This window comes from Ambystoma mexicanum, chromosome 4p, assembly GCF_040938575.1.
Source record: "Ambystoma mexicanum isolate Mex_15411 chromosome 4p, UKY_AmexF1_1, whole genome shotgun sequence".
Lineage (NCBI taxonomy): Eukaryota > Metazoa > Chordata > Amphibia > Caudata > Ambystomatidae > Ambystoma > Ambystoma mexicanum.
Genome location: NC_090927.1, coordinates 159,674,422 through 159,700,936, shown reverse-complemented (window position 1 = coordinate 159,700,936; position 26,515 = coordinate 159,674,422). Strand labels below are relative to the sequence as shown.

The window sequence follows — 26,515 nt, the reverse complement described above, 5'->3', positions numbered from 1 at the left end:
ACCTCTGCTTTCCGTTCAATAGTCCTCAGGAGTCATTGATGCCAAGTGTACCCTCTCAGCAGTTCAGGGAACTGCACAGCCTAAATCTCTTGCACAACGAGATTAGTTTTCCTCCGACTCATGCACCCGATGCACAAGCGCATTTATGGTTTCTTTTCTCAAACCCTCAGCAGCAGACTTCAGGGCCCATGCTTTGTTTGAACACTACGAAATCTTAGCATTTAAGTCTCATCTTGTAACGCGTGCCATTCGCCACTACAGTAACTTTTAAGTAAATCATTTTACAAATAACGTTCAAGAAATGCAATTGGGAAATATAAATACTGCCCAGTCTCTTATGAATCTTTTTCTTAAAGGAAAAGATGTAATCCTCTACAATTCTGAACATTCTCTTAACGTGACTTTCATTAAATTAAATTTCTTCAAATTACTGCGCCACTTATCTGAGTTTTGCTGCTAATTTACTCTGGCAGTAGGATTCCCTCTGTAACTTCAGTTTCCTACAAATCTCCTCTAGTTTTCTCATTGATTTCACTGGAGCTCTGGTTGCCTTGACCGTGAATCTGACAGGAATGAAAGGCAGCCTAGAATCTTCTTCAAGATTCCAAACTACCTCACAATCACCTCTGAGCCTATCATTGCTGCTCTATATGGCCACCATTTTGAGTTGGAACTACTCCTGTATCCTGCAAGGCAATGTTAAGGAAAAGGTGTACTTGCCCCAAGGTAACCTCACTTAACAATAGACGTAAATTATGGTACCTTTCCTGCACAAACACAATTCTTCCATACCTGAAACTTTCTTCTAGTGAAGATACCTAATGGGAACCTGACACACAGTTAGATGGTACTGTAGGTCCAAACTAACCCAAGTGGCAACAAACCACATCAATTGATACATTTGTATACATTTTAGCAAAAGTTCCAGCTTTCCCCAATTCATTCTTTCTCATTGGTCATCGACAATCTTTACTATAATCTTCTGATCGTGTTCGAAGTCCGCTTGTGCTGGAGATTGGCCCGTGGTAGGTCATGACATCATGGCACAATAAAACATTCACATACAACATAATTCATTACTTGATAACAACTGCCCTAGAGCCCTTTAACCGTAAGTGTTATTGCACATGGTCCACTTGTATATCTTAGCAATATGAGGAAGGACTAAACAATCAGGTTCTCTTTGAACTACCGATTGCGATCTCATCCGCCCCAGGCTTCTGGCTCCTCTTAAGACATTCTATTTTATGTAATCACCACTCCAGCACATACAACCTTTAGTTTCTCCCTGGGTGAAAAACAATTCAACACTGGACACCCATGCATGCGCATTGAAACCCTCCGTCTCTTGGTTTCCATGTACTTCAGAGCAGATCGTTTTCATGCTACATTTGCGGTTTTAATATTGTATCTTGCTACAGGTGTGCAAATCTAATATGTATCAGTTCTATACAAAAAAAACACTAAAAGTAACATATCCCATTCATAATTAACTACACATTTTACATATGAGATCGCAACGTTTTACCAAGTTTGCCGCCACCCCAAGTCATTAATATGGCACGCACAAAATGAGCCGCTCGAATTTCTGGGGGCCATTGATGACCACCCCAACAAATCCTTTCCAGGACAATGGCCTCTAAATTGGTGGGATAAGCAGCCTCATAATATACAGAGGCTCTGCTTGAAGCAATGTTGGAATTCCTTGCGAATGCCAGACACCCATTGGGGAATTCAGACCATGAGGTGCAAGTGGAAATGACTGTGGTGGCTCCACAAAATAAGGAGCAGGGCTTCCAAAGAGGGACTGCCCCCCTTACCTGAGATTCTCTATTTAGGGGCGGCACCTCCTGTTCAACGCACGTGTGAAAAGGGGCACTCTCCACCCAGCATCTGCGTAATGTGCTCCAGATGTGGTGCCTAAGTGCAGCTCCAGAGTGACAGTACAGTCCCACTTTCTGGAAGCACATCACCTCTTTCCTTATGTTGTGTTTGGGACTCTTTTTGAAATAATGATGGAGCATTCTTTCAGAAGGTGTCTAGCGGTGGCCTGCGTGCCACGAGCTCCCCACTCTGTGACTGTGCATGTGATAACACATGCTTTCTCTGTATCTTCAGTGTCTTCACAGATCATTCCCTCTGTGACCTCTGCTGATGCTCTTTGCTTCTCTGACATCAGTGACCTCTGCTGATGCTCTGTGATTCTCGACATCAGTGACCTCTGCTGATGCTCTGTGATTCTCTGACATCTGTGACCTCTGCTGATGTATTGTGTTTCTCTCCCATCTGTGGCCTCTCCTGATGCTCTGTGATTCGCTCCATCTTTCAAATCTGCTGATGCTCTGTGATTCTCTGCCATCTGTGACCTCTGCTAATGGTTTGTGTTTCTCTCCCATCTGTGGACTCTCCTTATGCTCTATGATTCTCTCCCATTTGTGATCTCTGCTGATGCTCTGTGATTCTCTCCCATCTGTGACGTCGGCTGATGCTCTGTGATTCTCTCCCCTCTGTGGCCTCTGCTGATGCTATTTGATACTCTCCCCTCTGTGACCTCTGCTGATGCTCTGTGATTCTCTGCCATCTGTAACCTCTGCTTATAATCTGTGATTGTCTCCCCTCTGTGAACTCTGCTGATGCTATGTGATGCTCTGCCTTCTGCAACCTCTGCTGATGCTATTTGATTCCCTCCAATCTGTGAGCTCTGCTGATGCTGTGATTCTCTGCCTTCTGTAACCTCTGCTGATGCTATTTGATTCTCTCCCATCTGTGACCTCTGCTGATGCTCTGTGATTCTCTCTCCTCTGTGATCTCTGCTGATGTATTGTGATCCTCTCCCCTCTGTTATTTCTGCTGTTTTGTTCTCAGTCATTTTACCTCTGTGTGTTTCTGTCCTCTCCTTTTGCTGTCAGCTACCTTTTGAAGATGGAGAGATCAGGTCCACCTTACTGGCTTACTCTGACCCCAGTGTGCCCCGAATCAAGGTGCTTCCAAGTGTCTTGCATCCATATGAAATATTACTTATTTAAGTCAATTTTCATGTTGCATAATAAAAAAAGGATTGCGGCACTTGTCAAAGGTGTCTTTCCAATTTCAACACAAAGAGAAAAGGAACCTTCTGAAAAATGTGTCTGGGCATTTGTGCATTGACTCATATTATGTGTAGAAAATATTGGATCCAGATACTGGTTTCTCCTTACCAAGATCCCCAAATGTGTCCTTTTTTGTGGGGGTGGAGAATCAAAATATATTTTAACAAGAATCTTGGCTTACTCCATAATCCTTATAATGTGCACTACTCAGGGGCCCGGGCCCAGCAACACGCAAAGTAGCTCTGCTCCACAAATCCTCGGAATGTCACCACATCCGTCACATCACCACCACTCCCCCACACCTCATGCTCTTGTGCAGCCTGATGCTAGTCAGCACTCGCTCGGCTTCCCATCCTCTGAGATAGCTGACCTCATTTCCACAGACAAGCTCAATGCCATCTTGAGCACAGAAACATGGCTCTCCCCACCTCCCAGCCCAACAGAAATTGAGGAAAGCACCCTCAATACTCTATGCACCCATGTGGTAAAAACGAAATGTGTGTTACTTAATGATTCTGAGCATAAGAAGCTCAATATTGGTGAAAGATGTATACCAGTCTTTTCATGTGACAGCATCCTCTTCGTCAAGACTCAGAGAATGTTGGCCAACGTATTTTGGGCTAGGGGTGGGCGGTGGATCCTTCCTCGTGGTGATATCTGTCTGAAGGGTGTTTAAAGAAATCTGAATTTCCTGCTAACTTTCAAATTAGTCACAGAATTGCTGGTGCTAGCAAACCCTAAAAAAAAAAAACAAAAGCAACTGAAGGCCGCTGTTCAAAAAGCTGGCATATCCTCCAAGTGCTGTTTAGGTCTCGTGTGTGCTATAATTGCGATCATAATATCATGTTGTTTATATGCATAGTATGTCATGCCTGGTCACCCATGCTCCTAACAGCTGTAATAATAGATACTGTGATTATCATCTAGTTTAGTAGTAGTCACATTATTAACCTCTGAAGGATGACAAACTAAGTCAGCCCTGCTGGGGTTCAGAACTATGTTCCGAAAGATTGAACACAGCTTTTGGGGGTGAACACTTAGAATGTTGAGCTATCATGTCAAGTTCAGCCTCCTTGTACAGCAAGGCCTCAACCACATTCAACGCCACTGCTGCATCGGTGGTCTTTGAAAGGTGTACATTCGAGTGGGCGCAGCATTTCCACTGATCGCCTAGGGACAGGGGTTTTCCTAAAAAATTAGCATTGTCAGTGCAGATGTGCAAGGGGATAGATTTACAATGGGTTTACATCACTGGCATTCACACTGGTTCATTTCTGGCATTCAACCTGGTTCATTACTGCCATTCAAACTAGTTTGCTGCTGACATTCAAACTGGTTCATTACTGGCATTCAAACTGGTTCATTGCTGGCATGCATTCAAACTGGTTCATTGCTGGCATTCAAACGAGTTCATTGCTGACATTTAAACTAGTTCATTGCTGACATTCAAACGGGTTCATTACTGGCATGCATTCAAACTGGTTCATTGCTGGCATGCATTCAAACTGGTTCATTACTGGCATTCAAACTGGTTCATTGCTGGCATGCATTCAAACTGGTTCATTGCTGGCATTCAAACTAGTTCATTGTCGACATTCAAACTAGTTAATTGCTGACATTCAAACGGGTTCATTACTGGCATGCATTCAAACTGGTTCATTGCTGGCATGCATTCAAACTGGTTCATTGCTGGCATTCAAACTTGAAGTAGATTTTTTGGAAAAATCATTATATTTCAATTATTTCACTGTAACTTGATGGTGAGGGACTTGCTGACACACTAGGGGGTTTCTGAGCATATATGTGTTAATACTTTCATACACTTCATTGCGCATGTCTATTCCTAGCTCTTGAGCCCAGGGCACAAGCTTAATTTCCACACTTTGCTAATTCCAATGTGGAGCCCCGTCTGCTGAGACTGGACATGTCCTTTGACTCAGCAGTCATCCAAACCAATTGGTTTGCCCACATTGCATTGGATTGACATTCATAAAGAGCCCAGTACACTAGAGCATGTGAGCATGGCATTCACTGAGGCATGGGCGCAGAAGAAACTACGTTTTGGCTGTGTGAGTCTGTGCTAATGCACACTGTTTGCTGTTTTACAGATTGGCCCAGCAGGAAAGTCGGACCTACCTTCAATCGATGGACCCACGGATATGGACAGGGGCCCCATCTTGCCAGTCCCACTTGGCATTCGGCCCGTGCTGAGTAAATACAGAGTTGAGGTAACTTGTTGACATTATAGTTGAGTACATTTGCTTGACGGCTACTCCCTTGCTAGCTCTGTTGGTGCTGAACTTGGAAGGGGATGTGGCCTAGTTGCTGACTTAGAGCTTTGAGCCCTGGGTTGCAATCCTTTCTTTTACACTTAGGGTGGCTCGTACATAATGGACAAAGGGGCGCAGACTCACCACCCATGATGGATGAGCCAAAGCCAGCCCAATGAAAAGGCTGAGCATTCTTTCTATTGCGGCAAGCAGCGCAGGGAGCACTCCGAGTTGCCATTAATGCCAAAGGGAAACCTGTTTTCCCTGGGACCATTTCAGTTCCCCAGCATGCATGGCCAATGTGACATGCAAGGCCAGGGGTGTTTTGCTTCTGCAGCCTTGCACAGCCCATTAGGGATGCATGCTGGGTAACATCTGCCTAAAGTGTACATATGGGGTGCTTCTGAGCCTCCCCATACATTTAGGTCTCCCTGGGTGGCATGCTGGAGGTACTCCAACTCTAACTCACATGTACAGAACCCAGGTAGCACTCCCTGCTTCCTAGTTCCTCCTTTTTGCTGCACAGGAACCTGAGGTAAGGAAAACATGTATGTGTGGGTGTATGTATGTATGTAGGTGTGTCTAATTATGTGTGTGAATGAGGGAGGGTATGTTGTATGTGTGAATGTGAGAAATGAATGGAGAGTGTGCTTGTTAGTGGTGTGGACCTCTGATTGTAGGGGGAAGTCTACTTTTGCAGCAGCAGTCAGGACATGTTCTGTACTCTGGCACAGCATTTTTACGGGGCATCAAAAGTATAAACCAGTATGATGAGTGCTCTTAAGTCGCCATACTGGCCTTCACTTGTGATGCCAATCTGGCCATAAAGCCTTACTTTGTCATGACATTTATTACTGACTATCAAGGGTAAAGCCAGCATGATGTGTTCTTAAGTGCCCATACTGGCCTACAATGGTGGTGCCAGTCAGGTTATATAGTTCTATTGTAGTATGGCATTTGAAGTGTGTATCAAGTGTAAAGCAAACATGATAAGTATTTCTATGTGGCTAGACTGGCCTACATTGGTGAAGCCAGTCTGGATACATTTGTTTTACTTCAGCATGTTATTTTTACTGGCAAAGCCAACATGAGTATGTTCTTAGATGGGGATACTGGCATATATTGGCAGAGCCAACTTTGATAGGTTTTCTTATAGTATCTTTACCATTATTATGCACAAAAAAAACATGAGTATGTCCTTATGCTGCATACCAGCATATATTGCTGCATCCATCATGGACATGTATTGACACAGCTAGCGTGAAATAGTTTTTTATATTGGCATATATTGTGGGGGAAGACATCATGGAAATGCATTAGAAAATGCTCCTGTGCACTGTTGGTGACTTGCATTGTTGGATTTTTCTCATGTGTATGACACTATTTATCCTCCAATTCAAGCACACATGGATCCTTCCATTTAGAACCTCACATTATTTCATAACCTGGTTGATATCAAATGCTTATCATATAGCACACTGGATGGTTCATGTAATCAACTGATTCATACTATCAAGATTAAAACGATCGCTGATCACGTGGCCCCATCTCCATGATTGCACTTGGGTATTGGTCAAAGGTAATTTGGTCATCAGCATGAGTTGGCAGCAAAAGATGCTTCCTTCAAATTCTAACACCCCTCTGTCAGATGAAGCGATTGGCCACTTTACCGCCCTCTGCTAGGGGAAACACATCTTGGTATACACTTCATTGTAAGGAACCACCCCACCATTTGGTAGAAAAAATATGCTTCTGCCCTTTGAACGCTACTCATATATTCCTAACTTCTTACTGGTTTAATTCAACATCAAGAAGCCCATTCCAATTTAAGCGTTGTGAAAACGCAATGTGGAGTAGTAGTTTTTCTGATGCATTTCGGATTCATCTCAAAACTCAATATTTAACTTTGAGAACTGTCTCTTATTCTGTTGCCTGACCTGACTCTTGGCATTGTGCACAGTCTTGACACATTACCTTGGAAACCCCTCCATCCTGGGAATATCTCAACCCTGTGTTGTAAAGTACCCTTTTCCTTCCTAGTCAGATTTCTTACAAAAATAAAGAAAAGAAAATGTACATCAATCAGCAGACCCCAATCTTGGCAACTCCTAGGTCACCACAATTTATGGTGTTTTAATTAATGGCTTATTTAACTGGGAGGTGATACCATACGCGGATATGTCAGCTGTGTACAATCATAGAAGCAGGAAGCCAAGATGAAACAGCATCCTACCTTGATTGGTATTACGGGAGGGTTTAGCTCTTCTTCCTTTCAGGCTTTTGATGTGTCCTGAGACGGTTCTTAATATAACTCATTCATTCTAATGATATTTATTGTTACCTTTGAAGCACTGTACTCTAAATTGTCAGTATTGTCTGCAAAACTCACTTTTAATTCTCCTCATTTCAGATTCTGTTCTGGGGTCTACGGGATCTGAAGAGAGTAAACCTTGCCCAGGTAGACAGGCCCAGAGTAGATATTGAGTGTGCAGGCAAAGGAGTGCAGTCTGCCCTGATCCAGAACTACAAGAAGAACCCCAACTTCAGCACCCTGGTCAAGTGGTTTGAAGTGGTAAGTGTAATTCTAGCCCTTTGAGAGAGAATGAGGAGTCCAACAAAGTTGCCACATTTAACTTGGCATAGTTCCAGTATGTTCTTTGTAGGGACATACATGGTCTAAATGTTGTTACCCAGTGGGGATTACACAGAGGGCCGAGGTCCTACAGCTTCCCCAGCACCCTATACTGGTAAGTGAACAATGCATTGCCCCTCCAGGTGGTCAGAACATGTAGCCTTGTAAATGTAGCCTTGTAAACCGTAGGGTGAGCCTGTTTTCTAAGAAGTCTCCCAGTCGTCCGTGACACTTTAGTGTTATGTTACCGTAGGAGTAGCCAAGGAAAATATGCGCTTCCTCAAGTGGATGGATTCTCACAGGGTGGTTATGTGTTTTATCCCTGTGAGACCTGAAGGTGGATTTACCTTCCGCCTGGTCCCTCAGAGTTGCAACCTCCAACAATGTATTTGTTAGCCAGCATCCACGATGCCGCAATTTATTTGATGCTGTCGTAAAATCTCTCGTGTAGGTTGAGCAAGTTCAGGTGTTGCGAAGCGGCTGTCTTTACAGTTGGCACTTTATAAATAGTCAATAAAGAAATAGACGCATCTTGCTTAACACCAGTTGGTGTGTGATCAGCACCCTCACGTTGACAAGGCATAGTAGCCTTCTAAGAAACGTTAGCGGGCAGGTCTGTTTTCGTAGCTACCCCCGTCACCTACTTGTAGATGTTATGCTATTATTTGTGAAATGCTAGATGAATTGATTTGTCTGCGCTGGCTCCTGATAAAAGTCTTGGAAAATCAAAAATCAAGAGTTAACCCTCCTCACTTCTAAATTTTCGGAAGGGGCTCAAGACCCTCCCTCAAACCTAAGTCCACATACCCTCCACTCCCCATAAAACCTAAGACTGGGTGATCTGCTCTCTCCTGTTTCCTCCTATATCCTGTGCTACCAAATTGTCTACCCTCCCCAAATCCTGTTGTAAGATCTCCCCCCTCCTATGTCTGCTTCCCTCACCATGTCCTTCCCCCTATGATTTATAAAGCACTCCTCATAATTTACTTTGATTAGAAATTGAACATATAGCGAAAAACACAATTAAGAAAATGAATGAAAGTAAATGTGGGTAATTAGGAATGACTGCTCAAATAACCATTCTAATGGAGTGAATTTGCGGTGAATGCTATAAATTAACAATGCATGCCGACACTTGGCCAGTGTTTCAGGCATGAACAATTTCTCAAGGCTGCGTCTGCTGATTCAGTAACATAGAATTCTTTGTGTTTGATTAGTGATAATTGTTTGTCTTTAATGATCCAAGACAGCACTGGAGATTGACATGAATTTAAGAATATCTTTGTGGTTATAGCAAGCTCAGCACTTAGTTGTCCTCATTTCATTCAAGTTAATTGTTAAGTGTGACTACGTACCGTGCATTCAATCCATTTATATCTGTTTTTATTCTCTAAGAATTGACTTGATCAATCTCGTTAAGGGAAGCATCCGCACTTGATAATGAGGAAGGATCCTTCTCTAGCTGGTTAATGCAATCAGCTGTATGCTTTTTAGTGCAGCGACCGGATCAGGTGCAAGTGGTTTTCCGCATTCGATACGCCCACAAGATATGATGTTATAGAAGATCATGGAGTGCTCTTTCATCAGGAGGCAGGCTGGCACTAGAGAAACCGAAAGGCCCAGGTTTAGAGATAATTTGTTTAATGTATGCATTGTGCTTCTACGGTCCTCCAAACCAAACGCAGAAGCTATCGGAATAAGCTGGAGGCAATGGATGCTATTGTTTCAATGCCCAAGTATACAGCTTAGCAATAATCAAGTCTTCCCAAAATAAATGCAAGACTTCTCTTAAAATACTCAAATGAGCAAAGCAGTGTCTGGTAACAAATTTCAACACAGCATGATCATTTTTTATCAAAACCAATATCTAGATTGTGGACTTTACTTACCAGAGAGGGGCAGTCTCCCTGGGAATAAGAACACAAGCATGTGTCCTTTAGATGGCGACATAGGATATTCAATGTCTTTACTGTGATACATTTCAATCCATTAGGGTCCATCCGGATGCTCACCTCTATCCTATAATGCAAAATGATGGAGGCCATATCTTCCAGGTCGCCCTCCAGCTGCAGTAATACTGTGATATTATTTTCATGTGTGTACAATGTCATTCCATGAAGACGTAGCAACTGTGCCAATTGGTAAATATTCATTCAAATAATAGGGGTGACAGCAAGGAGTCCTGTGACACCATCAAAGTTAGCCTCAGTGGCTGGGAATATGGTGAAAGTGCGCCCACATGTGCATGGCAGCTAAGTAAAAAGATATGAACCAGTTCAGCACTTTACTACGGGCACCTAGAGTTAGGAATGTTTCATGCTTTACGATGTTGAAGGCCGTCTGCAGATCTAAATGAATCAGAGCTCCTGTACCATGCTTTTCCATGAGCCTAGGAATATCGTCTGGCATGGAGACAACCATTGTTCCTGTACTAAAGGCAGATCTAAAACCTGCTGGATGTGAGTCCAAGAATTACTGTTCCGTAACTCCTGTGTCACTATTGATTCTAATGGCTGAGCCACAAAAAGGAAGAAGAAAGATTCTTCTGAAATTGATTGGATGCTTAGGGTCCAACGAAGGCCCTTGAATAGCGATTTAACCATTGCTGCCTTAGGCTGAGTAACCACAATACCAATCTGAAGATTGGAATTATCTTTTGTTAGCTAAAGACCAAGAGGGCAGTTAGCATATTTGCCAGAAGCTCCGGTACAGGGACCTTTCTGGGATTTTGATAGGTTCACTAGATCATAGCTGGACAGAAGATTAGATTTTTGAGGCACAATATAGCTGGGCCGAGAGGTCCCTTCTACAAAAGCATCCTCATTAAATGTGTCCTGTTTATTTTCAAATTCCAGGATAACTTTATTATAGAAGTAGGAAGCTTTGGCTCACCAGACATTTTGATATAAAGCTCCCATCAACTATAGCCAGAATATCCAATGGTGAGAACCAGGGCAGTTGTAGTCTAAAACATCTGGCTAGCCAAAGGTTGCAGACCCCTGATCTAGACTCCCTGAAACTGCCAATGCATCTTAGCTTAAAGAGACTAATATACTTTTTTTTTATTTTTTTTTTTTATGACTGGTTAGATCTATTTCATAGGCCATCCTTGCCTCTGTGCCGTATTTCCTCCAGACTGGTTCAAGGTGCCTTAGAGGGGTTTAGGCTCAATAAGGGCCTTTCAATATCATTTTATCTAACTCCTGATGTTCTTTTTAGACTTGAGAGGAGCTACTAGATCTAATCGACTCACATGGATGTGCACAAGCTTCAGTTGATGAGATGCTTGCACATGTGAAGGACCAGTGGAGAGTTCGGAGGGGGAGGAGTTTGACTGCCTCTACCAAGGCATCTGTGGTAATGGATGTCCACCTCCAGCACCCCTGTGACTTTAGGTTCAGCGGATAAGGGTGATATATTAGAGTTGCTTTAATATTAAGTAGGATGTTCCTGTTTCCTTGTGGTGGTGTGGTTGGCATCTCTCCTGTCAACAGATTAAGATTAGAAAGTGGATGTCTGACCCCCAGTGTGGTCTGCTTTCAATCCTTGGGTGGTCTGGTTTGTATCTCCTATGTCAGCAGGTTAAGATTAGAGAGTAGGTGTTTTACCCTTCCTGTGAGCAACTTTCCACCCATAGGGTGGTCTGGTTCGCATCTCCTACCTCACCAGATTAAGATATGATATGATATGATATGGCATTTGTAACGCGCCTATACACAGGTGTTTCAAGGCGCGACGAGGCAGGGAGGGGAGGAACAAGGGGAGACAAAACAAACGATCCTACTAGGCCAGGTGTCATTCAGATCGCGCAAGTGCAGGGGTGTGGGAGGGGGGAAAAGTGCAAGGGGAAGGGGAGGGGGGGAAGTGCAGTAAAGGTAAGTGGCGTAAGTAATAAATAAAAAAGGGCCAGCTAGTGGCAAGTGCAAGGTAAGTGCAGAGCAAGTGCTGGGGGAGGGGGGGGCTGTAGGGATACAGAGACAGTCCCGTAGTGCAGAGGACCGAAGGCAGTTTAGAGTGGTCAAGTTGCAGGATCAGTGCAGTTTAGTGAAGAATTTAATTAGCTGTTCAGCAGGGGAGAGGGAGAGAGAAAGCAGAAGCAAAGAGGAAGGTTTTGAGGTGCTTCCGGAACCGGAGGTGGTTCTCCTCAAGTTTCAGGGAGGCAGGAAGGCTGTTCCAGAGGGAGGCCCCTGCCGCGGAGAGAGATCTACCCCCAGCTCGTTGCTTCGAGAAGCGGCTGACCATGAGGGAGTTGGAGGCGGATGAGCGAAGGGCTCGGGGAGGAAGATATTTGGGAAGAGAGAGTTGAAGGTATTTAGGACCCAGGCCCCAGAAGGCCTTGTGGACAATGCAGAGGGTTTTGAACTTTATCCTCGCAGCCACTGGGAGCCAGTGTAGAGATTTCAGTCCTGGAGAGATACGGTCCCTGGGCTTGAGGCCAAGGACAAGTCTCGCAGTTCTGTTCTGGATGAGTTGCAGAGGGCGGAGAGTGGAGGCAGGCAGATTAAGATAGAGGCTGTTACAGTAATCCAGCTTCGAGAGAACCAGGGCTCGGGAGACAGTGAGCTTCTGGGGGAAGGAGAGGAAGGGAAGAATACCTCTGAGGAGGTGCAGCTGGTAGTGTGACCTCTTGGCGACGTCAGAAATATGAGGAGAGAAGGAGAGTGTGGAGTCGAAGATGACCCCAAGGTTTTTTGCCTTGCAGGTAGGAGCAGGGAGGGGGCCAAGGGAGGCAGGCCAGAGAGCTGCAGGGAAGGAGGGAGTGGGAGTACCGATGAGTAAAATCTCAGTCTTACTGGCATTAAGGCAGAGGTCATTGGCGGCACACCATTCTTGGATAGCAGACAGACAGTCAGAGATGAGGGAAGGAGAGGGGGAGGCTGAGGGTAGCCTGAAAATGAGCTGGGTATCGTCCGCATAGCACTGGAAATTAGGGCAGAGAGCGGCGATGCGGTGGGCAAGGAGAGCCAGATACTGGTTGAACAGCCAGGGAGAGAGATTAGATCCCTGGGGGACACCACAGGTGGAGAAAAAGATGTCGGAGAGGAAGGACCCCAGTTGGACCTGGGAGGGTCGATTTGAAAGGAAAGAGGTCAGCCACGCCAGAGCCTGACCAGTGATACCCAGGTTTTCCCGGAGACCGTTGAGCAGGATGGCATGGTTGACAGTGTCAAAGGCAGAGGAGAGATCGAGCAGAATGAGAACACACGGAGTGTTGGAATCGAGGTTCAGGAGCAGGTCTTCACGGATGTTCAGAAGAGCAGTTTCCGTGCTTCTGGCAGCTCTGAAGCCAGATTGATGGTCATGAAGACTACCAACAGATTCAGCATGGAGGTTAAGCTGGGAGATGGCCAGTTTCTCCAGGAGCTTGCCCAGGAAGGGAGTGATGGAGATAGGGCGATAGTTAGCCGGGCAGGAGGGGTCGGAAGAGGGTTTCTTGAGAAGAGGGTGCACAAGGGAGTGCTTGAGGGGGGAAGGGAAGACTCCAGAGGCGAAGGAGTGGTTGCAAAAGTCAGCCAGGGCAGGAGCCAGGGAGTCGATGTGGTCGGTGTCCAGTCAACTGGTCGACGACAAACTGGTCGACTGCAATTTGGTCGACACCATTTGGTCGAATGCCAAATGGTCGAATTTTTTTTTTTTTTATATATATATATATGTGTTTTGTGGGTTTTCGTGTGGGGAAAAAAAATAAAAAAGAAAAAAAGGAGGTTGGGGGGGGGACCCCCCCCAAAAAAAAACCAAAAAATGGGTAAAAAAAAAAAAAATTCGACCATTTGGCATTCGACCAAATGGTGTCGACCAAATTGTCTGTCGACCAAATGTTTTCGACCATTTGACTGGTAACCGATGTGGTCCTTGATAGTTTTGGAGGAACAGGGGTGAACCTGTTTAGACGAGACTTTCATTGATCGGACTTGTCTGGAAACCTCGTCAGCAGAGAAGGGTGGAAAGGCAGAGAAAGAGGGAGGAGGGTTGACCGCAGAAGGGCCAGAGGAAGAGCCGGGTAGGGGGGGAGGGAGGTGAGAGGAGGAGAGCGAGGACAGGATGTCCTGAGTTTTAGAGATGAAGTGAGAGGCCAGTGCAGTGCAGAGGGCCTGGGAGGGGACAGGAGAGGTAGAGACTGCAACAGGGTTGGCCAGCTCCTTGCAGATTTTAAAGAGTTCGGCGGAGTTGTTTGATGCCGCAGAGATGCGGGCTTGGATAAGGGCTTTCTTCTTGGTGAGAACGGAGAGCCGGTACTGCCTTTGAAGCAGGCGGCAGGCCAGTTTGTCAGAGGATGAACATGAAGCACGCCATTTCCTCTCAGCAACCCTGCACTTGCGTTTTAGGGTGACGAGATCCGAGTCATACCAGGAGTTACATTTGGCTTTGGGCTTCAGGCGGATTCTCATGACGGGGGCAAGGATATCAAGAGTAGCAGATATAGCAGAGTGGAGCATGGAGAGGGCTGTGTCAGGGTGGGAGTCAGCCGAAGGGGCAGGGGGGGGAGAGAAGGTAGCAGCAAAAGCCTCAACTGACACACGCTTCATGGGTCGGATGACCGAGAAGGTGGGTGGCAGTGAAGAGGGTGGCTTTGCCTGAGGGGTAGGGAGGGTGAGGTGGGGAGGATAGGAGAAAGTGATCGCTCCAGGAGAGAGGAGTGGAGAGAGGGACAGAGAGGGGAAGGTCAGAAGAGATCAGAGCATCAAGAGTGTGCCCAGCAGAGTGAGTAGGCCCAGACGGGAGAATAGAGAGTGAGAGAGAGTCGCAGAGGTCACGAAAGAGACAAGTGGGGGGACTGGAGGCATCAAGGTGGATGTTGAAGTCGCCAAGAAGGAGGAGTTGAGTGGTTGAGGACAGGAGTGAGGAGGAGAGGTCAGCCCACTCAGAGAGGAAAGAGGAAATTCGACCAGGTGGCCGATAGATAGTAGCCACGGTAAGGGAATGGCTAAGAGAGAGAGAGAGTCGGCAGACAAGACATTCAAAAGAGGAGTAGGTCTGAGTGGGAGTGACAGTGGCAGGAATCCACTCAGGGAAGATAAGGGCAACACCACCCCCTGCACGGTTAGGCCTGGGCATGGAGAGGATCTTGTAACCGTCAGGTAGGAGTGTGTCAAAGCTGGTGGCAGAGCAGGCTGTGAACCAAGTCTCAGTGAGACAGAGGACGTCGAGGTCCAGTTCCTCAAAAAGGTGACAGATATCGGAGGAGTGCTTGATGGCAGAGCGAGTGTTTAGAGTGGCAATGTGGAGAAGGCTGCCATCCTTGAAGAACTTCCGGGGAGGGGTACAGATCAGAGGTACGCCCTGCGGAGGTATTGAGGAAGGAGGTGAAGAAGGAGCACGAGAGGGGGCAGGGAGGGAGGGTAGAGGCAAGGTAGCCAAGGATAGAGGAGGGGGGACAGCAGGAGAGGGGAGGAAGTTGATGAGGTGTGGGAAGCGTCTATCGAAGAGGTGAAGGAAGGTTGGCCTGGGGGCCTTGGACCAAGATGGTCCCATTAGCGTAGACATTAATGATGGCCTTAGAGGAGCGGAAGGGGGCCAATAGGACATCCCAACGGGTGCCACCATTAATGGGAGAGGAGGAGAAAGGAGAGAGCACAGAGACCATATGAAGGGTCCATAGGTTGGGCGAAGGCAAGAAAAAGAGGATGTCAGTGAGAGTTTCCTTAGAGCAGGCATTAGTGTAGGTGTCAGCGATAGGGAGGCCTGGGTTGGAGACCAGGATGTCCTTTTTAAACTTTTTCCTACCAGATTTAGTGAGGAGAGCAGGATAGTCGATGGAGAAGCAGTTAGAGAAGATAGGTGAGACAGAGAGCACCATGGAGTAGGAGGGAGGGGGGGGAGACAGACGAAACGAGAGCACGCAGACAGGAAGTGGGCGGCAAGCACACGTTACCACAATTAGAGCAAACAAACAGTAAAGCGTATTAGGTACCGGGCCACCTAAATTTGAGAATCCTGCGAGGGGAGAAAAAGCACCCTAGTATGCCACAGTTCAGAGCAAACAGTAAAGCGTATTAGGTACCGGGCCACCTAAATTTGAGAATCCTGCGAGGGGAGAAATAGCACCATAGTTTACCTCAACTGTGTGTACGGTGAGGCAAGGCCCCGTGTGCGGATGTAACCAGGAGTGGAGGGGAGGGCCGGGGAGCAGGAACAGGTGGAACTGGCGACTGGCGCCCCCTGCGGACACCTGCAGACACACAGGGAGCCGCACTATAGGAGTCGCCCTTGGCCTGGGGCCCTTAGCCGCGGGGGCTGCCGGGCAGAGGGCTGCCCAGGAGGGGGGAGGTTATAGGCAGAGGGAGAGGAAGGGGGGGTGTGGGCGGGCAGGGAGGCGGGGAGGGAGAGGAAGAACCAGGAAGTGGGAGGGGGAGCAGGAGCAGGCCCAAACAACGCGCTAGGAGCGCGAGTACAATTAAAACAAAAAATAAAATTTACACAACTCACGGAGGCCCAGGCAGGGCTTCCAAGGCCTGCAGTACCCCTCAGGCCACCGGCGACCGCTCTCCGCGCTCAGCTGGAGAAAGAAGCGAGCGGGGGAACGGCCGTCGAGTAGGCCAGAGGGGAGGCAGGCAACAGCCAATCAGAGGGGGGGGGTGGGCGGGCAGGGAGGCGGGGAGGGAGAGGAAGAACCAGGAAGTGGGAGGGGGAGCAGGAGCAGGCCCAAACAACGCGCTAGGAGCGCGAGTACAATTAAAACAAAAAATAAAATGTACACAACTCACGGAGGCCCAGGCAGGGCTTCCAAGGCCTGCAGTACCCCTCAGGCCACCGGCGACCGCTCTCCGCGCTCAGCTGGAGAAAGAAGCGAGCGGGGGAACGGCCGTCGAGTAGGCCAGAGGGGAGGCAGGCAACAGCAAATCAGAGGGGGGGGGTGGGCGGGCAGGGAGGCGGGGAGGGAGAGGAAGAACCAGGAAGTGGGAGGGGGAGCAGGAGCAGGCCCAAACAACGCGCTAGGAGCGCGAGTACAATTAAAACAAAAAATAAAATTTACACAACTCACGGAGGCCCAGGCAGGGCTTCCAAGGCCTGCAGTACCCCTCAGGCCACCGGCGACCTCTCTCCGCGCTCAGATTAGAGAGTAGGTGTTTTACCCTTCCTGTGAGCTACTTTCCACCCATAGGGTGGTCTGGCTTGCATTTCCCATGTAACCAAACTAGGAGTAGACTGTGGATGTCTGTCGGTTTGGTCTGCTTTCCATTCTCAGGCTGGTCTGTGGTCTTTCATGTCACCAGAGTGCGATTAAACAATGTGTGTCCAGACGCTTATTTTGTATTGCTTTTGTTCTGGCAAGTTTCCTGATTGCACCTTCAATGTCACCAGATTGCAATTAGACAGTGCGTGTCTGGATGTTGAGGCTGAACTGGTTTAACTCCTTCCAAAAGCAGCGACAAGGGCATAGTAAGTGTATGTGTACTTGTTCAAGTTTCCAACCTTCTACAACATCAGAGTATGATAATCTGCACAGTTGGTATGTGGAAATAGTGGGAACTTGTGGCAGATAGAGTTGTGGATGAGTTTAATTTGTAACAGCATTCAATGGTAGAGGAAATAAGAATGTAGCAATCACTCCTGCATCAGTGGGGGTGTACATGGCAGGTAACAGTTCGCCAGCCTGAGCCTAGGCAGGCCGAAGCGAAGCGAGGGCCTCGGCGAGGGATGTGGGCCGTTACCGCCCATATGTGCACCCCGACAAGGGAGTGAGAGGTATTCAAACCCTGGGGCTTGCCCGGGGTTCAAATTGTTGTTTTTATTACAGGAGATGTGCTCACTGTGTATTGCGCTAGCCCAACCTTCTGTGAAAAAATAAATAAAAACAAGATGTCCGCCATGTTTGGGTAAGGGACTTTGTCCCTTTTCTATTTCTGTGATGGCCGCAGGCAGGAGGAGTGCTGGGGCCAGAGCACAAAGCTCCGATCCAGCAGGTAATTGAGGAGGGAAGGAGGAGTGTGGGAAAAGGGTGCAGGGTGTCCTTGGAGGTTGGTGGGGGTGGGAATACAGGGATGCAACAATGAATGGATCCATGTTGCCTCCCCACAAGCAAGATGGCACCAAATGGAGAAGGGCCTCGGGTAGCTGGAAAATTGCCTATTTAGATATATTTGATTAAAAGTATTGTAGCGTGTTACAGCAGCCATTTGAATAAAGGATTTCCAGCCCAAATCACTCCCTTTGCTTTAAGTTATTAAACTCTGCATATGTTCCTGGACTAGCACAGTATTCGTTTTTCAAACTCATTGCATCCTTTAGAAAAAAGCAAGTCACTGAAGGGTGGCATGACCACAGTGTTTTGCTCATAGTATTGTAATGCTCATTGAGAATGCTTAGTGTGCATGATGGCATATCGTTGATATTTGCATATGTGCTCCTCATAAGGTCAGCTGTAGGGTCACTGTATGCATTGTATACCAAGGACTTACAAGCAATGGAATCAAATCAAATATTCATTATAGAATGAAATTGGACTTGATACCCAAGTGTCTTTTTTTCTATGAAATAAAAAAAAGCTGCAGATAATGAAAGTTCATTTCTGTATTGCAGGACCTGCCAGAGAATGAGCTGCTCCACCCGCCTTTGAACATTCGTGTGGTGGACTGCCGGGCTTTCGGCAGATACACACTAGTGGGGTCACATGCTGTCAGTTCCCTGCGGAAGTTCATCTACAGGCCTCCCGATAAGAAAACGCAAAACTGGAACATGGCAGGTACTGTGCAGGAATTCAGAGTTATGTTGTCCTACTTTTCAGAAGAATTCCTCATCGTAAAAAGGCACCATAATGATAGCTTAAGGAGCCAAGCACATTATACTCAGAATACACATAAGCAATGCTTGGCAACAAGCTGGGGCATACTGAAGACCTTCAAGTGCGCAGAGATGGAATGTATTGTTGAATGTTGTGTACAAAGGCATACAGTGAACGGAGGCTAGCACAGGGGCAACACGCTGGTCTTGGAAGCAAGACCACGCAGAGCAACATAGGTTAGAATCCTGGATCCGCGCTCCGAAACTGAACTCAGGTACGGTATTAGGCGCGTTATAAAAAAGCAATTAAATAAATAAAAAATAAAATACAGTACCTACACATCGTTGTGCACTTGAGCTCTAGATTCCCTGCATTGAGAGTTTGCCCCCCAGGTACCATGTTGGAATCCCTTGCTAGATTATGTAGACGTACACCAAATTCAGGAAGTGGCACATGGTGTAGTGGTCATGTTGGACTGTACGTCTGGTGTCATTAGCTTGAAGGGTTATTTGCCACATCAACAATCAGTAAAATCAGAAGCGTTTGTGATGGGTTAGGTGTAAATGCATCCTCTCTAGGAGGACAAAACAGTGTCAAGGGAAGTGAAAGTTTTACTCCAATTCATGAACCTCCAATGGAATCAAAATCCTGCCAGCCAGCGCACCACATATTTCAACTTGAATTTCTTACCACAGGCACCAATGATGTCTTATTGCAAAAAGTCCTGTCGAAAACACGTAAGTTCCATGACATATATTTTCAAGAACCATGGAAACATCACAAACCTGTGTAAAATCAGCAGAGTATGGCCATTCTTCCCATTGCTGCATCAAGTAGACTGACAGGGCTTCAGACCCTGTGAGATCATCGTCCGAAATGGGGATTCGAGAAAATCTTCTGGAGCTTCACAATTGCACTGGCCAACAGTACTGGATCCAAGTCTTTCCACACCTTCAATACGTTCACATGGTAGACTTGTAAGGTTTTCAGTGACTTGTTTGTTTGACCCTGTGGATGACGTGCATAATGCCTTCTGCAACCAGACAAGATTCATGCCACAGGAACGGCAACTTGCTTTCTTTCGGATGTGGGAAGCAGCACCAGGACCCGTCTCCCACCTTAAATGTGTGAAGTCGGGAGGTTGATCACAGAGGCACCTCTCTTTGTCCTGAGACTGGTGCTTGTGTTGATTCACCGGGTGGCATAAAAGTGTCATCATTCCCTAGTCTTCTGCACAAACTGTGTGAAGTCAATTTCTTTATCTTCTTGCTCTTCCCAGCTCTCCTTCAGCATGTCCAGGACATCCTGGGGCATGTATATTTCCAAGTTCAACAGAGGTGAATTCTGTTGATGCCTGCACAATCTTCCGGACAGCGGACAACACCCATGGGATCAGGCCATCCCATTTCCTTCCCTCTTTATACACAAATTCCGTAGATGGTTCTTCAAGGTTTGGTCAAAGCGTTCTACAAAACCATCCTTTTGGGCTGTGTGAATGGTTTGGTTTTTGAGCAGTGTTAATTTTGAGGAATATTTTGACCTCTCACGTGAGCCAGAATTTTAAGCTAAATCCCTTATCGATTAGGATCTCCTCTGATGACCACACTGTGGAAAAAAGAGGAACCAGATTCTTAAGAATCCTCTAGGTGTTGCTATTCTATGGTTCTTTTATTCTTTAATGGGAAGTGTGATGTAATCCAGTACAACTGGTATAAATATCTGTTTTGCCTTGAAAGTGGCCAGGGACCGTCTCATGCCCTCAAACAAGGGTTAACGGTGGTATGACAGCATTGCGTACATGCGTAGCCGCTTTACGAACCCAAATGGAAAGAGGGGCAGGTGAGAAGGAGAGTGACGTGCGCGCTAGAGTTTGCACAGAGCTAAGAATAAAGAAGTTGTGTTATCTGTGGCTCCGCGCAATCTTCTTGGAAAATGGCGATGAGGATGGAATCCCATGTGCATAAATAATTGAAGACACGAGAAAAAAAGCAAAGAAACAAAGAGGGTTCCTCTGAGCGCACATCTACATCCGTGCTCTATATAAGTGTGTACACTTCCGCTGAATCCTGGTGTGAGCCGCATGGATACTCTCACACGTGTGCCCTCAGCTTGAAGCTCTACAGTGAGTGGTATAGGGACACACAGTACTATCAGCTGCCAGAAGACTTTGAAACTCAGCTTATAGTGAATTAGGTGGACTGTTTCCTCACGATACCATTGAGAAATACTAATTCCTACTTCAAGCATGTCCAACACGGAAATATCTGGAGTTGACCACTTAGGGGCACCTTCCTTCCGACGCCAATTGCTTTTTGGCACGTCTGATCCCCAAGAGCAAAGGCCCAAGTGAAAAATATATACGATATTTTGAAAACCTCCAAGCAGCACATAACGAGAATGAGTCAGACATATTGGCCATATGATTGTTATTCAATTTAGTAGGAGATAAAGTAGAAGATCACATTCCTATAAAAGCCTAGATCTAGTCTAGACTAGATCAAATTGACACCTTCAAAGGTCTGAAAGGGGGCATCACTGGGAGTCCTTCCCTGTGAGGCTAGGAATGTGAGGCCACTATCCAATAGTCCCCCTGGGGGTGACGGAAAGCAGGACCTCACAGGGAACGACTCTCCTCATGAGTATAAGGACTCCTGTTCCATGAAGGAACTCCCTAACCCTCTTGCACCTATAAAAACCCTAACGTCTGCAGAGAGTGCAACTGAAAGTACTACTGTGTAATATTGTAACATTCCCCACCTCCTTCCTTGAGACTTGACACCACTGATATGAGGAAGAATAAGACTGATGGCACACCTTTTTCTAAGAGTACTGTGAAGAGGTGGCCACAAAGAGGCATGAAGAGTACATCATGGAAACAACCGAAAGACTATGACGCTGCGCTGGGGTGTGCCCAGCTAGGAGAGATAACAACTGAGAAAGAACTGAAGGAAAGAGAGAGAAGCCCGGAAAGTTTAAACTTGGGAACCTGTCAGCTGTGCAGAGAAGCTGGTCCTTGGAAGAGACGACATGGAATATTGGAAGCAGCAGAAGAATCCTGTGAGCCGGCAGGGAGGTGACTCACTCCAGTTCTGGGGAAGTCTAGTCTAGGTAGTTGCGTGACCTCTGAGAGGTGGAGTGTTTGGTCCAACAACGACGCCAAGACCGATCGCCCCACGACTTCAAGGAGCCGTGCAGTAGAGCCAGAAGGAAATGACAAGCGAACAGCAAATCGCCCGCGACCCCGGGAAGAACCGGGTGCACGTTCCTAACACAAACAAGGTAATAGGAACTACGGGAAACTCTGGTGGGGCCCAGGGAGAATAGAGACTGCAAGCTGCATCGGAAGTAATTTCTCTTGTCACAGTAATTACCAAGAAGACCCAGAAAGTGGAAGTTGTATCGGGAGTAATCTCCCTTGGCACAGTGATTACCAAAGAGACACAGAGAGTGGAAGTTGCCTCTGGAGTAATATCCCTCATCATCATAGTGACATTCAGAGAACCAAGAGTCAAGAAAGCCTCAGGAGTAATCTCCCTCATCACAGTAGTATATTCAGAGAATCAAGAGTCAAGAAAACCTCAGGAGTAATCTCCCTTGTCACAGTAGTGATACCCAGAGAACCATAAATCAAGAAAGCCTCAGGAGTAATCTCCCTCATCACAGTAGTGATACCCAGAGAACCACAAATCAAGAAAGCCTCAGGAGTAATCTCCCTCATCAAAGCAATGATAACCAGAGAACGAAGAGTCAAGAAATCCTTGGGAGTAATCTCTTTCATCAAAGTAGTGATACTAAAAGAACCAAGAGTTAAGAGAATCACAGGAGTGATCTCCCTCGTCACAGTAGTGATATTCAAAGGTCTTAAAAACAAGAGAGCATCAGGAGGCATCTCTCTCATCACAGTGATAATCCAACTAGAATTAAAGAGGATCCTAGAGAACAAAAGACACCTGGAGATAATCTTCATAACCTCATAAGACAGGGAAGAATTTCTGGAAGTTTCCAGAAGCCCTTGGGAAGAAGTGAAGAGAAGTTTGAGGACTATTGTCAAAGACTATCCCAAGACAGCCCTCAAGGCTGGGCGAGGTGGGTCAGGGGAATGGGGCCATTCTCCTGACCCTACTCTCCTCATTGAATCAGAAACTAGAGCAAGAGATTGATGAGGAAAAGATAAAGACTGATCCAGTTCCTCAGGAGAAGGAAGTCATTCTCCTGGTACCATTTTCATTTGGATGCTGAACCCTTTTGTACACTAGCGGTCGGGTCAGAGGAGGTTTTTGGACAGAGGACGTACACTTTCATTTGGACACTCATCCTGACGACAAGCACCCGAGTTATATTTGTTTAGGCGGGGATAATCCTTTTTTGAAATAGGGAGAGGTAGGGCCTTTTCTTTATTTTTAAAATAAAACTTGTTGAAACATGTCACCACTTTGTTCGACTCCTTAATCCACCATGCCACCGTCCTTGCCCTTCCTTAGTACTGTTTTCTCAAGCATTTTGCCATTTGCAAATGTCAGCATGACAAGGAATTGTTTTCCTTATTAAGTTTCCTATGACAGTTTCCCAGAGTGCTTTGCATCCGCACACATACTAAATAATTTGCCTATACGTGTATTGCTTTGTGTTTCCCTCTTTGCTCCCTACAGAGAAGTTTCTTTCAGGTCTCTTCTATGTTTCATCTTGCCTTAAAATCACCCTCTCCAGAGCTCATCCTACTTTGTTCATATCGGTTCTAACCAGCCTTTCTTCATGCTGTACTGGCTCCTACTATTGTATCTCTTGAGTCTGTCCTCTCTTCTGTCCTTCTCTGCCCTTTGTTCAGCTAAACTGATGAACGGCTATATGGCACTGGCAAACGGAGGCCCCTGCTCTCATCCTATAGGTGAAATCGTGGTTAACATGGAACCGGAAGTGCCCATCAAGAAAATGGAGACCATGGTCAAGCTGGAGGCGGTAAGTACCCCATGTAGGCTTTTATCTTGTCGCTGAAGACCCATTAAGATCTGACATGAAACAGTCTCTACTCGACACATGGTCCAATGTTTTCATGCTTAGACAAATATCAAGGCCAGCGCTTTCCTTTTACATTTTGATTTATAATGACATGGATCTAATTAAAGGAATTTTCTTTGAGCATAAGCCTTCCCCTTCTCTCTGACCATCCATACATATCAAATAATTCTACACAATCGAGATGTTCACTGAATCCTCAGGTTCTATCTGGGCTGAACTAAACAGATACGATCCTCGGGGGAACTCTTTGCTACTTCCTCAGTGAGCAGCCGCACAGACAGGCTACCCAGTCCCACATAGCTTGAAGGATAGTGCCTTGCTATCTAGAAGCTTGCAACAGTCTGAAAAGGTTGCCTCCTGAGGGAATCTGTGCCTATGAAGTCAAAGCCAAAACTACTCCATGCACATTTCAGAGCCATTGTAATCAATGTTATCTGTAAGGCAGTCACATAGGCATTTCTTCATAACCACTTTGTGTGGACTACTCAAAAAAGGCCAACTTCCATATGGATTATTTGACCCTACCAGGCGCAGTGAATGGAGAAACGAGCCATCAGTGGTGGAAATGTATGCACTCCTCTTTGGGAATAAGGGATGTGAATACATATGTATTGAAACTATCCTACACTCACACCTTTCTGGGCAATTCCTAAATGTTCCACAGATGTGCTCAAAAGTGCGCAAGCACCAATGTGCTTTGATCATTTACACACAGGCAAATAGCCATTTGTTTTGGCTTTTGCACGCATATTGCAGTAACACAATGGGATCAAATAGATGTCTGGTCTTAGAGTAGTTCTCTTTTTGGTTGTTGTAGAGAAGGTATATGGCTCTGTTTAAGCAAGCACACAAGGCCACTCAATCTCTTTCCTAAATGTTGGTCAAGCTTAAACAAATAGAATTTTTGCTCAAGGAGAAGCTAAGCCTACGGGAAGATGCATTCCCTGATCATGGACGAGAGTAACATGAGGGAATGGTATGCACCAGACGGAAAAGAGGGTTGGGACATGGATGGTTACTTGCGATTGTCCAGTCAGTTATATCTATCCTCTAGTTTAGGCGCCATATTGGAAAATCAGCATTTTCCGACTTCACATTGTATATATAATTCAGTATGCATAAAAGCCTTTTGTATATTTGAGTTCTTTCAGTGTGACAGTCAATAGCATATCCCTACTCTGCTAAATATCACTGTCCCTTTACCATTGTTATAATTATGTATTTTATTTTTTCTAGCACATCAATCGCCCCCTTTGCATGATTTCCTTTTGGCTCTGTGATGTTTCCAATTGACCCATTCCCAGCTTCTCATTTCATGTATGTATATTACAGTGTGGCATCCATTTTGTTTTACTTCATCTGTTGTTCTCCATTTTGTTTAATTTCCATGTGACAGAACTCAGATGCCGTGGTTAAAGTTGATGTGGTAAGTTGCTTCCTGCGGTTTTGCACCTTCCCCAAGCCACGTCCTTTTTGGGTTCCATATGTCCAATACAAATGAAGACCATGGAATATTGGCTTAGTAGCAAAGTGTGCATAAATATAGACTGTCTTAAAAGCTTAATCCACCATCAAAAAACATTGCTGCAGCATTAACAGGGACACCTTTGTCCCTATTCACCCTCATCTACCACCACCCTGCCGCACACCCCCTTTCCTTCCAGCTACTCAACAACCACCCCCCATGCATCATAACATTCTGAATTTTAAACTAGTTTTTAATTGTTATGTTGAACAGGTCACTATTGTTAACTCTATTTTAACACCATTAATTATTTACTCTTTATTCATGCACACTTCATTTTGAACAAGTCAATATTTGCAATTTATTTTCTATATTTGAACTCTTCATTTCAGCAATCCTTATTTTGAATTCTATAATTGTCCACTCTTTATTTTGAACTACATATTTGTCTAGTCTTTTTTCAATATTTTGGCTGATGTGAAGCCTGGTGTTCAGAAAAGGGCATGGGGATTGATTGATTACTTCCTGCATGGTGCTGTGAGCATGATTGCCTCCGAGCACACAACTTACCTAAGGCCTGAATGTACTCTCTATCGTTGGATTGTCTCCACTTTCAGAACCTTCCAATGCTTTGTATCTCAAGGAGTGCTTTGTATTCTCTGCTTGCACTATCATTTACAGATCTATGCTGGCAGTATTTGGGCACCCAGTTGTTAGGGTGCAACCACGTACAGACACTGTTATTTAGTACGAATTGCATGATTGTTCTTGTCTTGACGCATGCCAAGCCTGAAGGCTTGAACAAACAAGTTTGTCACTGCACTCAGAGCATGCCACCGCAACCAAATTTCTAGGATGGGTATTCTATATCCCTTGGCACATGTTGGCTGCTGACTCAATAAAGAGAATTCACTGTATGTTTGGCACAACACATGTTTGACCAGTCGCCCTTTCATCAAGTTCCTGATAAAAGATTAAGTTCTGACTTCTGCGTCCTGATAGCTACATATCTTTGGAAAAGGTTTTACTAAATGAGTTTTTATCTGATCTGAACAATAGCTTTTTTTGTTTTAAAGAATGAATGGCAATTGAAATTAGTTGTATAGACAGTGCTATAAACATATTAAATGGTGGAGCTAGTGAAGGCATCGAGAGACGATTTGCGCTATAAGAAGAAGCCTTGTCTATAATAATATTTTATTGACATTCATACCGCAAGTACAGAGTCAAATTGCTATTTGGATGAACGGTCTGACTGCTTCAGCTTTGGGTCTTGCCAGCTTGTCACAAACATTTGCAGTCCTGTTCCAGAATGTCCTC

General features: G+C 45.7%; 1 protein-coding gene across 8 annotated transcripts in view; it reads left to right on the top strand.

Moving 5' to 3' along the window:
• OTOF (otoferlin) overlaps positions 1–26,515 on the top strand; it is a 1,702,209-nt gene that overhangs the window by 1,456,267 nt on the left and 219,427 nt on the right. For 5 of the 8 annotated variants that reach the window (XM_069605606.1, XM_069605604.1, XM_069605602.1 and 2 more), the window contains exons 27-31: positions 5,198–5,317; positions 7,770–7,931; positions 18,513–18,675; positions 23,540–23,670; positions 25,127–25,156. In XM_069605606.1, coding sequence (XP_069461707.1) covers positions 5,198–5,317; positions 7,770–7,931; positions 18,513–18,675; positions 23,540–23,670; positions 25,127–25,156 — 606 coding nt within the window. The remainder of the gene's footprint in view (positions 1–5,197; positions 5,318–7,769; positions 7,932–18,512; positions 18,676–23,539; positions 23,671–25,126; positions 25,157–26,515) is intronic. The other 3 variants (XM_069605607.1, XM_069605609.1, XM_069605610.1) reach the window with 1 other exon arrangement.